Consider the following 16,452-nt stretch of genomic DNA (forward strand, 5'->3'; position numbering starts at 1 on the left):
CACACACACACACACCCTTCCCACACACCGGAGTCAAGACCTGGCCACAGAATTACATATACTGTAAATAAGCACCCTCACACACCTCACCCCACACACCATGAACACACACACACACACACACACACACACACACACACACACACACACACACACACGCACACACACACACACACACACACACGCACACACACACACACACACACACTCACACACACACAGAGACACTTGATAGACACACACACGGTACAGCTCACCTCTGGTTGGGCAGGGTGGGGATGTTGGCGGTGGCACTCTTGCGCAAGCCGTTCTCGGTGGGGTCTCGGGGCACGGAGCTGGTGCGCTTGGAGCCGTGCTGCCGCTCGTGGTGCTCCTGGCTGCGGCTGCGGCGGGAGCCGCCGCCCGCCTCCCACCTTCCCCTGCGGCCCGGCCGCACACGCCGATCAGGGCTCAGGGCGACACGGCCTGGCCGGCGCTGCCGGTGCTTCTTGGGAATGAAGATCCTGGCCAGCATGGCGAGGGAGAGGAGACACACAGGAGGATACAGAGGACAGGCGATCAAGACAATCTCATCGCGTGCGCTTTGCTCGTGGGGAAGCCACCAGAAAGAGCTTGTGAAGTCACTACAGGTGCGCCTCAGGTAGAGCGAATCTCGGCGGCAAGGTCCAATGCACGACGACACGCACAACGACAAAAAAGCAAGCGGTGAGAGCAAAGTCAACTAGATGACTTCAAGCTTAGCTTCCGAAAAAGTGCTTGTCGACAACTGCCCTTAAATCCACTAGAAGAACTTTCAAACAGCAACACTCCCTCTAGCAGCCAATATGCCAGACACGGTGTAGATTATTGATGATGAGCTGGGTAGTCCTTGGGACACGAGAGGAGAGGAGGAGAGGCAGAGAAAAGGATCCCCAAAGAGAGAGATGGGATTTCAGGGGAAGCCGTGAGAATATCCACACGCAGCCCCAGTCTTAGTCCGCCTGTTATCTTACACTGAGGCTCTCACTGCAGAGTCACCCAGTATATACCAGAATACAGCAACAGAAAAGGTGTGGGTGTACTTCACTCTACCGCCACTCTATGTCTCTCTCTCTCTCTCTCTCTCTCTCTCTCTCTCTTTCTCTCTCTCTCTCCCCCCACTCGCTCTCTCGCTCTTTCTCTTTCATATTTCTGGACTGATATCTTCCTGGAAACCATGCCGACAACCCAGCTACAGAAAACCCCTCTGACTTTAAAAACACATCTTCATATGGACACAGCATTAAGATATGAGAATTGATCAAAATAGAAACGGCTATGCCCTTGCATTCTGTCTATCTAGTGCTTGTTCCAATGTTTCTTCTCTTCTTTTCTCTAATTAACCTATAACATCTACACTATTATTGACCAACCATAGTTATGCTTGTCATCGAAGATTATAGATGTTATCAGGAAACCACAAAGTAGTATTTAAATAGCATAATGAAAAAGTAGATTTTTATTAGTTATTATTTAACTATTTGAATGTAATGAAAACGGATCTAAAGATAGGCATCATCCTTCCCCTGCATAGACAGGATGATGTAAAAGAATAAACAAATTAACGATTTAGAGGAGCAATAATGACTAAAACAATGTTATCCTCCGTCATCATGAGTATCAACAGATGGGTATGAGCCTGCCTGCTCACCCACCACTGAATCCCCCCATCAGCACCACTTCATGCCTGAACGTTAAACAACACAGTGCTCATTAACCAATGTGGCCACAGAGCCACTTCCCTCTTGAATGGGCCTGGCATAGCCCTCAATCGCTCTCTTGACGTCTCTGAAGGGCGCTTCCTGTGTCCCTGTCTGTCCACCTGAAAGCGCATTCACATGCAAATGTGAATTCGGCAGCGGCGGCGGCCTTTAGAGTCTAATTGGCGAGGCATTTGAAATGACCACAAGAGGACCGAGGGAGATGAAAGTTATTATTCATTTCATCAAGTCAGAGGCTCAGGGAATGACAAAGCGCAATGACAGAACGAAGTGTTCTTTGAAACTCAAAAAAAAAAAAAAAAGTCTAACAAATGACTTGGAAAGAACTATTGCAGAAGTCCTGCTTGTTCGCTAGTGAGGTATGACTGTACAGACTAGACAGGTAATGGCTCTCTCCTTGACAGAGAAAATTTATTCTCAAGAGGACGTATTATTTTCCTGATGCCCACACTGAGGCTGGCGCACACACACACACACACACACACACACACACACACACACACACACACACACACACACACACACACAGACTACCCTGAAGCCACTAGTGCTTATGATGACTAAAAATGGATTATATCTTAAAGCCAGTTCTGCTGCCAAACTCTACCAATTCAGCACTACGCAAAAAAAGATTTAAAAAAAATTTACCTCACATAATCTTCAATATCCATTTCAAGCTCATTACATTTCAGATCTGACCTCGTTGCAGGAAAACCAGAGTTGTGCTAAAATTACACAGGGGCCAGAGGGCAAACAGCTCGAAAGGAACACCAGGCAAGAACATGGTCGTTTAACGGCTGGACTAATTAGAATGGGATCATCTAAATCCACACATATTGCCAATTATTTATCTGGTAACGCTGCATTTATTACGCCTTTAGATCCGCTCATACAAAGCCTGTTTTTATTGATTCAAAAAGCATTTGGTCTGTTTTTATTGATTAATTTCATTTCATTTCATTTATATATTTAAAGGACAGTGCACATTAATCAACATTTCTGTAAATATGCCAGTGTTAGCCAGCAGGCTAATTTTTAAAATCAGTATGCCAAATGGAAGGTTCTGGTGGGTCAGTGCAGACTATGTAATTACATGGCCAAGGATTCCAGAGTAAAATAGGGATGCATCACAAAACAGGACAAGCCATCTGTGGGTAATCAAGCCATATGACATGAGTGAGAGTCGGGTTGGTAAAGGCACGAGGCCGGACAAATAATCACCCAGTAAATCAAATGGCCATTTGGTATTACGTTAATTAAACAAGTAAACGTTTGTACTCCGTTATACACAGTCTTTTCTTTTATAGTTCAAATAAATTATTGAGCAACTGACATTTAATGGCATGTGATACAAATAGTATAGGCTACCTCAGAAATAAAAAGTATGGGTTGAATAGCACTTCAGAAAAAAACCATCTACAAATGCACTTTAATTAATTTCTCCATCAAACTATGATGCCTGCCAAAAGTACACACATTGAGCCGTGACCTGAACTGTGCTGTGTCTCATTTGGTAGTTTTAGTCCCCAGTAAAGAGTACAAAGGGTGCCTTTCTAAAAGCCATGCCAATATATTAGACCCTCTGCAATGCTCTTTTTACCCCCGGTATCTACCCAGGGTATTAACTCTATGCTAAATCAACATACACATTGTATTTAGCATCCGAACAAACTGTTTGTCATCTCTATTAGTTGAGTGAAGGAAATCTGAAGTTGAGACCCAAGCATCTCTGCTTAGTGGACAACAGTACTTCAGACACATAGCAAAATTCTGAGACTGTGACTCTGATTTTACTCCATATCCCAGGATTATTTGTAACAGGTAGCCCAGAGGTGTCTGGCCATGTGATCTCAGATACTACAGTGGGGGCTAGACTATTACATAACACCATACAATTTCTGATTTAATGGACTTTTAATTCCTTGTTAATCCATATGAGTTATATTAGGGCAGTCTGGAGAGAACTGTTGATAGAGAATAGTTCAACTGCTTACCCAATCCATGAGTGAGACTGCCATTCAAAAATTCCTTATTACCGGAATATTCTTTGACACTGCCAAAAGCCTTGTTGTATTATACATAACAAGTATAACGAAAAAAGGACTTTGTTATATCTACCATCCCAAATGAAAGGAACTAGAACATCTGACAGATTAATAGACATACAACACTAATGTCATAAACCAGTAAAACAACACACCAGCATCATGCCCACAAGAGGGAATGGCAATGACAGTGACAAAAACACACAAAATCTACAAATTCACTGATTCCTATAGAATCTTGTGTCTGCCTCTATCAACCAAAACACTCCATGCATCCAGATACATTTTGGAATGTGAACTACTTACCCTAGGCAACTCATCCTAACCTAGAGTCCACCATTATTCTGTCCAGCAGAGAAATGGGTACACCTGTGGTGAGACTTCAGAGGACGCTGACGGCTACCACGGCTCAATGCCAGGAGAGGAGGGCCATTGTGTAAGCAAGAACTGTCAACAGCATACTGTCAAGCGAAGCCAGCCACTACACTACATGGTGACCCACGAGAGCTTACAGGGAATAATGAGGAGAAAAGCCATCAAATCCACACCAGAGAGAAAGAGAGAGAGAGCGAGAGAGAGAGTGAGATAAAGAGAGAGAATGGGGGGCAGAGGGAGTGTGCGAATCAGTGTGTGTTCGAGTGTGCAAGCCAATGAGTGTGGGTGTAGAAGAGATGTATATTAATGTATAAGTGTGGAGATGTACAGTGTACATAGATGTATATATGCAGTGTAATAAAAGGAATAATTCATTGATGTGATTTTGCTCTGGTGTGAAACTGTGGAGATGATGGCCTTTCATGAACTACCTCTCTTCCAGGCGGCATACAGCTTAAATGATGCTTACAGCATCGACTACAAAAATAAAAAATCTAAACGCTGCACTTATGCATCAGCCTGTCAATTCATAGGCTACACATTTGTGTTCAAATGCAAAGCCTGTGAAAAATATGTGGAAGATCTTCACTGATGCAGTATTGCTGTGTAAATTCATAGTGAAAAGCCTGTATTAATTGTGTTCATTTCAGCTGCCTCTCCATCAGTGAATGACCATAAATGTACAACTGTAAACAATGGGAATCTAAATGACTACTGAATGTTGAAAATTTAACAAGGTGTATTGATTAAACAGAATGTTATGTGTTTATGTATCTTATGAATACTGTAGAAAGGAACAAGAACCCTTAATTAAGCCTAATTGTGGCTTTCCACACTATTATCACAGTTGAATAATGATGAATATTACGTTAACCATGAGTAACAGTGAGGAATCATTCCAGATATCATCTCTTATGTCACATGATGTGATATTCTATACCTTTTTTAACTTATATATCCAGTCTTTGGGATGCCAGTGGAATCCAACAAAGAAATCGGTTAGCTTAGCCCTTGACCTTCCTTCAAAAGCCTTCCCCTTGCTTGACAAGAACGTTGGTACTTTCATTCTTTGAAATCTCACAAAATTCAGTTTTCACAATAACAGGAATTTTCACCTACAGAAAAATGTAATTCCCTCCTACAGTATCATGTAATTCATTCTTCCCACTCACATTTAGGGTCTTGACTGGCCCTGTGAGACTGTGAATGAGAAATGGGGACTTATGTCCTTGAGGTAACAACCAAATAATCTACAGGATGGTGTCCCTCAGCGTCCATGTTCCCAACACACAAACAGATTTCCCTCTCAAGGAGATTACAGACTTAGGCACATGGACTATTATCCTGTACAACAATGGGTCACCAGCAAATCAGCCTTCGGAGTAGAAAAGGCAGTAAGCTTGATGCAACTAAATAAAGTATCAAAGCTGAAGGTGGGATATTGGGCACTTTATCACTGTTAAGGCTGGCTAATTACTAAAAGCATACAATTACTTATGCCTCGGCACAATGGATAATCATGAGCAAGTGTTAATTACCATGGACTCACATTAAACACAATACACCCACATACACCTAATATATTAATTCAACACCACTTTAGTTCATATACAGTAGCATGCTATTAAGAGGTGCCATTGTGATGATCACATTGGGTTGTGTGTTGCTAGAGTTTTGAACTATTTCAAACATAAACAAAAACCACAAGGTAATCCGACCAACTGGCAAACCCTTTGTACCAGGCTGCCAGCTAACACATCCTCATAGGCAGTGTAGGAATGGCATGCCACTCACGCTACTCACGCCACTGACTTAGTTGGCTTCCAATGGGCTACTGCCCAGTGCCTGACACAGGACCAACGTGCCAGCCTAACTAGCATTGGAGGGGGTCACCCGATTAAATGCTTGCCTTTCAGCAACAGATGGAGTCCGACCACCCCACTGTGAGGTCCTAATGACTGACACTAAGAAAGACCCTGATAATCCCGCTTTTTACAAAAGGAAAAGCTTGCTAACAATAACCTCAGAAATGCTAATCCTATGCTGTATTGATTTATGCTGGCAGACTGAAAATAACCTCTTCCAAACATATCATCACACACAGACTCCAAGGTCTTAACTGTTCAGCCAATATCTCCATGACATGAATGGAAATAGGAATATGCAGCCCTCCTGTGGTCATATTAAAGAACCGGACACAATTTCAACGGAGAGTGGAGGGGAATGCCATGGAAACAACATACCCGCACAAGGGATGGCAAAGACATGTGTAGGATCTGTTGCTTAGAGTACCTGATGTTAGCAATGAGCTTCTGTTGCTCCTCATTGGTCAAAATGTCAGGGAGGACGGAGGCCAGCCAATCCACTTTCCTCTCCGCAGCGTACTGCTTCAGAACAGCAAACAGTTTCTCCTTCACCTCGGGCTCGTCACCAAGCACTTGGTCAATCTGAAGGAAAAACACAATACATACCAACTGTTGTTTATTACTATGCTTCTACTGTGTAAAACTATAGAGCTGACTAAATTAATCATGGCTTCTCTGTTAAGGAGAGACGCAAAACTGACACTAGGGTTCAGTGACTTTTTTAAGAAGTGTGTGCATGAGTCCCTTCACTTTTTAGAGACATGTGCATGCGTCCATATCCCAGTAGTAGTAGTGCTAGCAGTGTGCAAGTCCTTTCAAATGCCAACTCCAGTTATATGGTTTCTATGGTTACCCAGTGATATCTCTATGGCTACACTCTGCAGAGGTCAGACCTTGCTTTCTCTCTCTCCTTCACGCCCCCTCTCTCTTTTTCTCTCTCTCTCTCTCTCTCTCTCCTTCAATCTCTATCTCTCGATCATTCTCTCTCACTCTGCCTCAGTCACACCGGACACCCACCCTCTTGTTGAACTCCAGGGCCTTGTGCTTGCGGTCCAGCCGGAGTCCGTCGCTGCCCGGCTGCGAGTCGTCGATGCTGTTGCTGTGGCGCTTCTGGCGGCTGCCCATGCAGAGCACCCCCAGGCGCAGCGTGCGGCCCTGCGATGCCTTGATCAGCGCCGCCGCCGTCTCGTGGTCCTTCACCGGGATGCCATTCACCTCCATGACGTAGTCGCCCGCACGCAGCCCGTTGCGACCCGCTGGCGAGAATGGGGAGCAGTCCTCCACCAGGAGGGGGCAGTCTCCTACAATGGTGAAGCCAAATCGGCCATCAGGGCCTGGGGTGATGTCCATCTGTGGCATCCAGATATACACAGGTTATTTCAGGCTCTGGTTAAAATTGACTGGCTATTCATGATTACAAGGCATATGCAATGTCATTTGTTAAGGAAACAACATCCATGACATTTAAGAAGTATGAAGAGGCATAGATATTTGTAAGAGAGCATCAAGAAGGAGGAAATAGAAGACAGAGATAATAATCTGATTATAACTTGGGTTCCCAAGTTAGCAAGTACGACAGCATGGATGACAAATCTGGCAACACATCGATACATCAATCTGTGTTACTGTGTCAGACCTGATGGATGCGTGAGACCACCCCGATGCTGGGGGGGATGTTCTTCTGTGACTGGGCCAAGGCAATGAGCTCCTGGGCGCTGAGGGTGGACACGTCTTGACCCTCGATCTCCAGCACCTGGTCTCCAGGCTGCAGGCCTGACAGCATGGCACTGCTGCCCTCCTCCACAGACACAATGTAGCTGGGGCCATTGCCCCCCAGCTGGAAACCAAACTCCTCTGGCCAGCCCTGGTTGGATGCCGGCATAGTGAGGACTGTTGTATGAGGTATGAGAGAGAGAATGAGAGCGAGGGAGAGAGAGAGAGAGAGAGAGAGAGAGAGAGGTTTTAAATATAATTCTTAAATTAGTGGTGTTGGGTCTGTTACCACACAGTTTATGGTCAACCACTTTCTCATTGTTCATCTGTTTGTTTTCGTATGAATCATGTCTGTCTGCAGAGGCACGATCAAAAAACATTATGTTGACAAGAGATTCCTGTGTCTGGTTATTCTTGGCTCTTGAGAAACAGTACAGGCCAAGGACACTCGCAGCATGTCAAAAGATTCTTAAAGAGGTGCACAGACATGAGTTCAGATTCGTAAGAACAGCATTAAGGAAGTGGATGTGAATCACTCCGTAGATCTCGGCGGAAGTCTCCACTGAGATGATTGAACCTTTCAAGGGGACTGACCTCATTCAACCAACACATTCTGACCCGGAAAAATGAAGCATGAGGCCCGTACTCTCACTGCCCTGCAGCTAACCACAGATGTGATCATCTGGACTGTGTAAAACCATCCAAAATTCGACTGTAGTGATTCTAATAAAACTGAACACAAACAGCACAATAGGGAATCAGCTACAGGTCTTTAATTCAGATGAGGCACAAAATATACACTACAGGGAGCAACGAATCCCATCAATACAGATAGCTAAGCTTTCAGTTTTAGTAGCATTAAAGTATTAGTTTACCCAAAATATAATACTTATTTTTGGAGGCTTTAAGGGGGATATGGTATGCCAGCTAGAGTCTGATTATGATCAGTTAATTCAGCATTAAAAAAAAATATCAGCCTAAACACATTGACCTGGATGCACATCCAAGGGAGCCTCTTGTGTACCACAGCACGTGACACAGAATCACTATCTGGGTTAACTATAAAATCGAAATCTGACTTCTAGTTGCGAAAGAGTGACTTACAGAAATCTTTAGAGGACTGCCGAGAGACTGACTTTCCCTGGCGCAAGGAGTACCGTCCCTTCTTGTTCTGCAGGAATTTCTTCATTGTGACTCAATTCTGCTGGACAGCGGTCAAAATGTATGGTCTCGACAGCAATGTCCAAACCAAAAATCCCCTCTCTGCGCGTCTACAGCGCACCCCACAGCGTCTTCGCCTCTTCCTTAGCGCGCCGCAGGACTGTGACTTTAAAATGTCCTGTCATCCCACACAGAGACGGCCCTCAGGAGCATTGCAACCTCGAACGCGCGAGCCGGGGATGATGGTGGTGGTACGCGCACGGGACCAAAGTGCCCTTGCCGGCAAAGTTGACTCTGCAGTCTCTCCACCGGAGCGCTGTTCAGGTCCGGAAGCCTCACTTGCGCAAGCACCAATCACGAAACTGGGACACGGCAGCACAGATCCTTAATAATTCTTCCTCCAAAAAAGGGTATTGTGAGGCCCCATTTTTCTATAAATACCAACCCCTTCCTCTGCTCTAGCTGCTGGCTCCCTCTCCAAGGGCCAGTAAGTGGCCCAGAATCGGCTTGAGGATCCAGGAGGACGGTGATGGCTAATTGGAGCGTCTGTGTGATCCGCAGCACTCTGCCACTGCTGCACACTCACTCACTCACTCGCACACAGTCGTTCACACTAACTCACTCACACACTCACTACTCACCACAGCAGCAGGAGGAGAGAGGCATTTAGAGCCTTTTGCTGAGGGGTAAGCAGCTTAAAAGTAGCAGTGTCTCGAGGTGGCTGCACCGCATGGCAGAAACACATGCCTCCATTCATAATAAGATGCACTAAGCTGAAGACCTCCACACTCAGAGTGGAGGGAGGGGCTTGGAATACAAATCACCTCACTATGTTTTCCCAGATGATTGGATTACACTTCCTGTGCACCACTTAACTCCACTGATGGTGACAGTATTGTTAAAACTGTTGTGTAGTATAGTACAGTACAGTATACAGTATGCAGTGTAGTGTACCATAGGGAGGTACAGTGTAGTGTAATGTAGTATACTGTAGTACGATGTAGTATAATATGTCAATAGTGTCAGCTGATGATCAGCTGCTGGTCTCACACGCATCTTAAACTGGAAAGCTCATGCACTGCTGTACTCTTCTGTCTAGGAATGGGAGTAGTTGGGTCAAGCAGGTGCACTTTCAAGGCTCTGCTCTAGCTCTCTCATTGTCTCCTTGTGAAAAGGGAAAACAACCACAAATTCACAGCCTACACCTAAACTGACTGACTGACAGAGCTGGTACAGTATAACACCCACATAAGCGGTCCACAATTGACGTCAATCAATCCTACTCGGGTGAAAAATTTATGTAATTTGTGATGCCACCAGTTACAGACTCCTGTGGCAGATGGATGTGTCATTTGTTCAAGGATTGTTCACGGTGCGTTATACAGGGCTGAGTGAATAATTTAGTAGTGATGCTTGTACCACCAAACAGACAGTGTTCCACAGTCACTGTCTCCCATTACAGCTCTTGAGAAGTCACTCAAACCATCACACACTCTAGTAAATGTTTTCTATTCTTAACTTCAGAGGGAGACAGGACAGGCACTGGAAATTTGATCAAATTTGGCTTGTGTTTGTGCTTCTGGATAGTCAGATGTCTACCAGTAATGTTACACTGGATGCATTTTACAACTCAAGTGTGTATGGCTGTGATGAACATTTGGAGTTCAATATCCCCACATCGGCTGTGAAATTGGCAAAATTATGTTTGAATTAGCTCAGAGAGTAAGAACATTTCGGTTGTAGGCTGCAGTAATATTTACAACAGCAATCACTTAGCCAATATTCCTCCTGCCCATGAACAGACAATAATAATTTCCCTTAGAACACTCATTAGACTGACAGAGAATACCATTCACATTTAGAGACCTATCTTATAAGTGTGCAAGACATCAAATTAGCATAAAGAAATGAACACCTACCTCCCTCACACGGGTGGAATCCGCAGGGGGTGAATTAAGTTGATTATAGGCTATGGTATCACGGTCTGGTGAAGGAGATGACATCAGTACAGTTCTTCCTCTACTGAACCATGTGTAACATGATAACAAGTTAAGGAGTCAGGTAGCCTAGCAACCCAATCCCAGAAGTCTGTCTTCGTGAACTGTACAGTGGATCTAAATACAGACCATGTGGATACCACACGCTTCTATGTTGATTTAGGCTACGTATTATAGCAAAAAAAACCTCGATAATTAGCATGCTTTTATTTAATGTATTAGGGTACGTTTCTGGTGTAAAATGTGAAAAGATTCCGAAATCTAATCTTCTTGACAGAAAAAAATGCAATAATTTCTGATGATTGTGATTATGATCATCATGATTTCAAGAAACACCAAACAGGTAGGCCTAGGTTAGGCAAACTTTGTGGGCACATACGTCACTGCGTGACGTCAGATATGTGGCAACCAGGAAGTGGAATAGCGCGGTTGGATACGGATAGCATACAAGCAAAGATTTGAGGAGCAAGCGGACACAAACCGAAAGAGTAGGATGAGGTTATATCTCAGGGGTAAAGTATCCACAATTCTAGCAAAAACATTACCCAAAAAACCGCAGCAGCCATATACTGAACACCAGGGGTAACAGGCAACATGGTGTGTGAATGAAGGAGAGCTTGTTACGAGTCAACATTAACGACTGGGCAGCTGTTGTTGACAATGCTGTGGAATATTGTTAGATACGTTTCTAACTTCTAACTTTTAACTACAGAATAGCCTATGCGTGCTTGATTATGTATGTTTATTGATATGAGAAATCAGCAACCTGTAGAATTTGGGAGTAGAAAGAAAACTTTCTATTCCCACGCCCTTGAATTTTGTTGTTGACAGTATGCATTTACCTCATCTCACAGGTTAGCAGATGGACTTCCTTACTCTATTTGCTGTATATGTTGTGGTCGTGGTGACTTGCATTGTTCTTGTTTGCAAATATGCTGGTCAGGAGCAGACTACCTTGGGGCGCCAGTATGGCAGCCTGACAAATGTAAGTCCACAGATGTACACATGGTGGAGCTACACAACAGTACAAAGCAGATCTAGTGTGCTTAACCAAAACATCACTGTACCTTCTAAGCTGGCAGGCCAATACAATAATGTTGTTCTCTGCTTTGCAGGCAGTCTCTCCATATGTTCCACTATGGCTGAAAAGATTATGCAGTAGAGCCGTCCACAGGCTTTTTCATGAAAGGTGACTAGATACACCTCATACACATAACAAATAACATTCAAGATGTATGTCAGGAATATTTGGCTTCTGTTTTAATGACCCAATACTGTTAGCCAAAATGTTACATGTCATTGTTACATTATATTTACATCTGCTATTTGCCTTAAATTACAGGAACAACCTATTTATTTACATGCATCTCCTGCTGGAAGGTGCAGTGTACACAGAATACTCCTACGAAGTGTTTGGATACTGTAAGGAGATGGACACTACTCTGACAAACCTATGCGTTCCTTATGTGCTGTTGGTTTTGCATCTCATCCTTTTCTACCTCTGCTGTAGCCGCGACCCTGGTGAGCAAGATGGGACATGTCTCCTTTTGTGCAATCTTTCCATTTTGTTTTAGATTAAACTTTATTGTCATTTTGCAGAGTACAAGTACAGAGACAACAAAATGCAGTTTGCATCTAACCAGAAGTGCAAAAAAGCAGAAAAGTGCAAGGTTTACAGTAATATAAATTAAATTTAAATATAAATATAAATATGCAATGTATCAGCAGTAGCCTTTTAAGAGCAGAATACGGATATGCAGTAAGAACAGTGTAGCAGTAACATTATAAGAGTAGTAAAAAAATATATAGATATATTCAGTGTATTAACAGTAATAACAGTAATAAAAAAAACTGAATAAATATGGATATTCAGTATGAACCGTATTGACAGATATGTACAGTATGCACAGATATGTGCAGTGTAGTAACAGTAACAACATTATAGGAGTAGTAAAAAAATAAGTGTATGTGCAGTAAGAACAGCGTAAAGAACAGTAGAATATGGCCATGTGTAAGTGTAATTACAGTATACAGTGTTTCCCATACATTGACTTATTTGTGGCGGCCCACCACAATATCAACATTGACCACCACACAATGATTTTATACTAAATTGTGCTTCAATCTGGTTAGCATCAAAACCACGCTGTGCTAATTTGTTAAAAAACTGTTGTATTCGAGTTAATTCTGCAAACCAACCACCACAAATGGAATTCAATTCTGTGGGAAATACTGGTATATACATTTCATAAATATAAATAGAATACTGTGGATGGGATAGGATAGTGCAATTGTCTGGGGGGAGGGGGCTGTTGAGGGGCAGAATGTCCGCCTCCTTGTTGTTGGAAAGAAAGAAATTAATCTGTTGATGTTTGTTCTGCTCTTTATTTCATAAGGCACGGTGACAAAAGCTAAGCATGCCACCCAGGTGAAAGTATATCCATATGATGGGGAACTCTTTTATCCGGGAGAGACATGTCCAACATGTAACCTGGTCAAACCAGCCAGGTCGAAACACTGCAGTAAGTGCAATTCAACAGCACTGTTAGACATGGTGGAGCGATTTGTTCCTCTCATATTAGGGTATTCATTAGTAGGGACATTTAGAAAGTAGGTCAGTTACACTGTAATACAATTGAATGAACAATAGAAAAACACAAATTAACTTGTGTCAATGTGCATAATATATGGTTTAATCTTGTTTAACTGGGCAAGTAGAAATTGATTGCCATGTCCATATTTCTACTGACATCTTACCTTTCTTATGCTCGTCTTCTCTGACCTCTCCTTCCTGTCTCCTTTAGGGGTGTGCAACAGATGTGTGCAGCGGTTCGATCATCACTGCGTTTGGGTGAACAACTGCATCGGAGCTCAGAACACCCGCTACTTCCTGCTGTACATGCTGAGTGTGTGTGTCATGGCAGGGGACATTGCCATACTGACTGTGGACCTGCTGCTGAACGTGGTGTTCAGGACGGGCCTCATGCATGCACACTACGTTGACGCCCAAGGCCAGCAGCAGCCCACAGGCATCGTCTTTATTGTCCAGGTGAGTCAGAGCTCTGTGACACAGGGACGGCTGATAGCTAAACTGCAAGGCCTGCAAGACTCTCCTTCAAGTGGGTGTTGATCTTTCTTTATTTTTGGAACACCTAATTGTTCTGCCAGAGATGTCGGTTTAAGGGGGCCTTTGAAGGACAGGGTAGCCCAATTATCGTGATTTTAAATATAACAAACATCAGAAAAGCACTTTACTGAAGATTTCTGTCAGTAAAATTTTAGAAAGGTAATCTGTCAGTAACTGCTAAACTGAGTAATAAAACCAAGAGTTGTTCTTGCCACTAGCCAGTCTATTAGAAGAGGACTGTTTTGTCCCACTGACTGATCCACATGCACGTTTTCTCTGCAGCATCTTTTCCTGACCTTCCCCAGGATTGTGTTCATGCTGGGCTTCCTCATCTTTGTCTTCTTCCTGCTGGCGGGTTACGCCATGTTCCACCTGTTCCTGGCGCTGGGGAACCACACCTCTAACGAGTGGTACAAGGCGCGGGGCCGGGGCTGTCAGCACTGCCACCCGCACGCAGGGAACCGCTGCCACACACCCTTCAACCCACTCAGGGGGTTTTACAGCAGGGGAGTCCTGAAGAACCTGAGGGAAATCTTTGTTCCTTTGAAACCTCTGAAGAAAAGGAAACACAAATGAAACTTTGAACGAATTTTTTATGTTGTCACTTAATATTTTTTTTAATGACTGCTGTAATCTTATCACAAAATAAAAAAAATGTTTTTGTAAGTATCCATGCTAGTATGAATTTTATATCCAACCCACTAACAAAATATTTGGATTTAAAACTTTGTATTCCTCTTTGTTTTTATTTGAAAGTAAAAAAAGACAGTTTTTGCCATTTTTTTTTGCCATCTAAAACAACCCTTAGCCTTAGAACCCGATTGACTAGCTTGGCCCCTGCCTGCCTACGTACTTCCGCTCGATTTCTTTTCCCTACAGTACTCCGAAGTAACTACTCTGCTAAGCAAGGTAATACACCGAGGTGAAGTTAGTTTGATATTTGATATTCAGATATTAGACAGATAATCAATTTTTTCATCCCGTATTTGCAGACAATGTACAAACAGATGACCTGTCTACTTGCTCCCAGCCGACCTACTTAGGGACCGTCTATAAAGTACCTTCTGAATGACCTTCATAGTCTTTTTTGTCAATAGCTTTGACATCATGTGACCTAGTGACTCCAAACCAATGCAGAATAGTTATCCTATATGGGATTCATCAGACACACCTCTTTTCATTGTCACTGTATTTTATATGAATATTTTTAAGAAAATACATTATTTCCCATAAGGAATGGTCTCCTTTTTTTCAATACCTCCCAAGCCATGTGACCTAGGGACTCTAAACCAATGCAGAATAGTTATCCTATATGGGACTCATCAGACACACCTCTTTTTATAGCGACTATGTGCACGTTGTATTTTATATGAAATTTTTAAAGAAAATACATTATTTCAAATAAGAAACAGACTTCTATTTTCAATACCTCCCAAGCCATATGACCTAGTGACTCCAAACCAATGCAGAATAGTTATCCTATATGGGACTCATCAGACACACTTCTTTTTATGGTCACTGTATGCACACTGTATTTTATATGAATATTTTAAAGAAAATACATTATTTGCCACCATGAATGGTCTCCTTTTTTCAATAAGCCGTGTGACCGGAGGCGGACAGAGTACACAGCTTCATTACTTGAGTAAAAGTACAGATACCCTTTGCTAAATTTTACTCAAGTACAAGTAAAAGTACAACAGTCAGATTTCTACTTAGTAAAAGTACTAAAGTACTTGTTTTTAAAAGTACTTGAGTATCAAGTGTACAAGAGTACATTTTACTACTGCCACAGTGCTTACATTTATGTACAGAAACATCCTACATGGAGTTATGAAACAATTTAATGTTAATACCTTGGAGAATGTAAGGAATTGAAAGTAAAATTAAGTCATTTCCATCTTTTTACCATGTTGCCAGGGATGGGCAGTATTTCTAATACATGTATTTAAAATACGTATTTCAAATACAAAATACTATTTTGTAATGGAAACACTTGAAGCGAAAACTATCATTAACTTGTTCAGAAAATTTAAATAGTCTGGCGAGGTGGGGCCACAGGTTGGCACATTCCCGGGATGGACCTGCTGCGTCTTCATCCATTGTTTCGTCCATGGTTTCGTCTCTTATCTAAATCTAACCATGGAGTTGACTTTGGCGGAAAGCTGAAGGTGATTGCTGATAGGCTGTCCCAATCAGTGGCGCCTGCACAATCCAATCACGTTTGAGAGGGAAACAACAAATTAAGGGTTTCTGAGATTTTTCTTTTTCCTTTTTTTTAGAAGGTACTCACGGTTATGGATAGAAATGTAGTGGAGTAAAGAGTATAATATTTGCCTCTCAAATGTACTTGAGTAAAGTCATGAGTACTCCCCAAAAATGATACTCGAGTAAAGTACAGATCCCTCAAAACTGTACTCAAGTACTGTA

General features: G+C 42.8%; 2 protein-coding genes across 3 annotated transcripts in view; one reads left to right on the forward strand and one right to left on the reverse strand.

The window, feature by feature from the left end:
- The window catches only part of grid2ipb (glutamate receptor, ionotropic, delta 2 (Grid2) interacting protein, b), a 29,073-nt gene extending 18,133 nt beyond the window's left edge, over positions 1 to 10,940 (reverse strand). The window contains exons 1-5 of the mRNA XM_048234106.1: positions 10,818 to 10,940; positions 7,661 to 7,914; positions 7,042 to 7,374; positions 6,452 to 6,606; positions 258 to 503 (exon numbers count right to left, since the gene is read on the reverse strand). Coding sequence (XP_048090063.1) covers positions 258 to 503; positions 6,452 to 6,606; positions 7,042 to 7,374; positions 7,661 to 7,906 — 980 coding nt within the window. The 5' untranslated portion in view covers positions 7,907 to 7,914; positions 10,818 to 10,940. The remainder of the gene's footprint in view (positions 1 to 257; positions 504 to 6,451; positions 6,607 to 7,041; positions 7,375 to 7,660; positions 7,915 to 10,817) is intronic.
- A 345-nt stretch (positions 10,941 to 11,285) lies between these two features.
- zdhhc4 (zinc finger DHHC-type palmitoyltransferase 4) lies at positions 11,286 to 14,691 on the forward strand. Of its 2 annotated transcripts, none has more exons than XM_048233453.1 (7): positions 11,286 to 11,407; positions 11,750 to 11,880; positions 12,011 to 12,084; positions 12,238 to 12,416; positions 13,292 to 13,417; positions 13,700 to 13,944; positions 14,305 to 14,691. In XM_048233453.1, exons 2-7 carry the CDS (start codon positions 11,758 to 11,760, stop codon positions 14,596 to 14,598), a joined length of 1,041 nt encoding a protein of 346 aa, XP_048089410.1. In that variant the 5' UTR covers positions 11,286 to 11,407; positions 11,750 to 11,757; the 3' UTR covers positions 14,599 to 14,691. The 2 variants fall into 2 exon arrangements, with proteins under 2 accessions (XP_048089410.1, XP_048089412.1); XM_048233455.1 differs by having other exon boundaries at positions 11,295 to 11,492.
- Positions 14,692 to 16,452: the final 1,761 nt, after the last annotated feature.

Source organism: Alosa alosa, chromosome 22, assembly GCF_017589495.1.
Source record: "Alosa alosa isolate M-15738 ecotype Scorff River chromosome 22, AALO_Geno_1.1, whole genome shotgun sequence".
Taxonomy (NCBI): Eukaryota; Metazoa; Chordata; class Actinopteri; order Clupeiformes; family Clupeidae; genus Alosa; species Alosa alosa.

Coding starts and splice junctions, on each gene's coding strand:
- zdhhc4 (XM_048233453.1), top strand. CDS start 11,758: ATGGACTTCCTTACTCTATTTGCTGTATATGTTGTGGTCGTGGTGACT. Junction 11,881..12,010: donor AGTATGGCAGCCTGACAAAT/GTAAGTCCACAG, acceptor TCTGCTTTGCAG/GCAGTCTCTCCATATGTTCC. Junction 12,085..12,237: donor CACAGGCTTTTTCATGAAAG/GTGACTAGATAC, acceptor CTTAAATTACAG/GAACAACCTATTTATTTACA.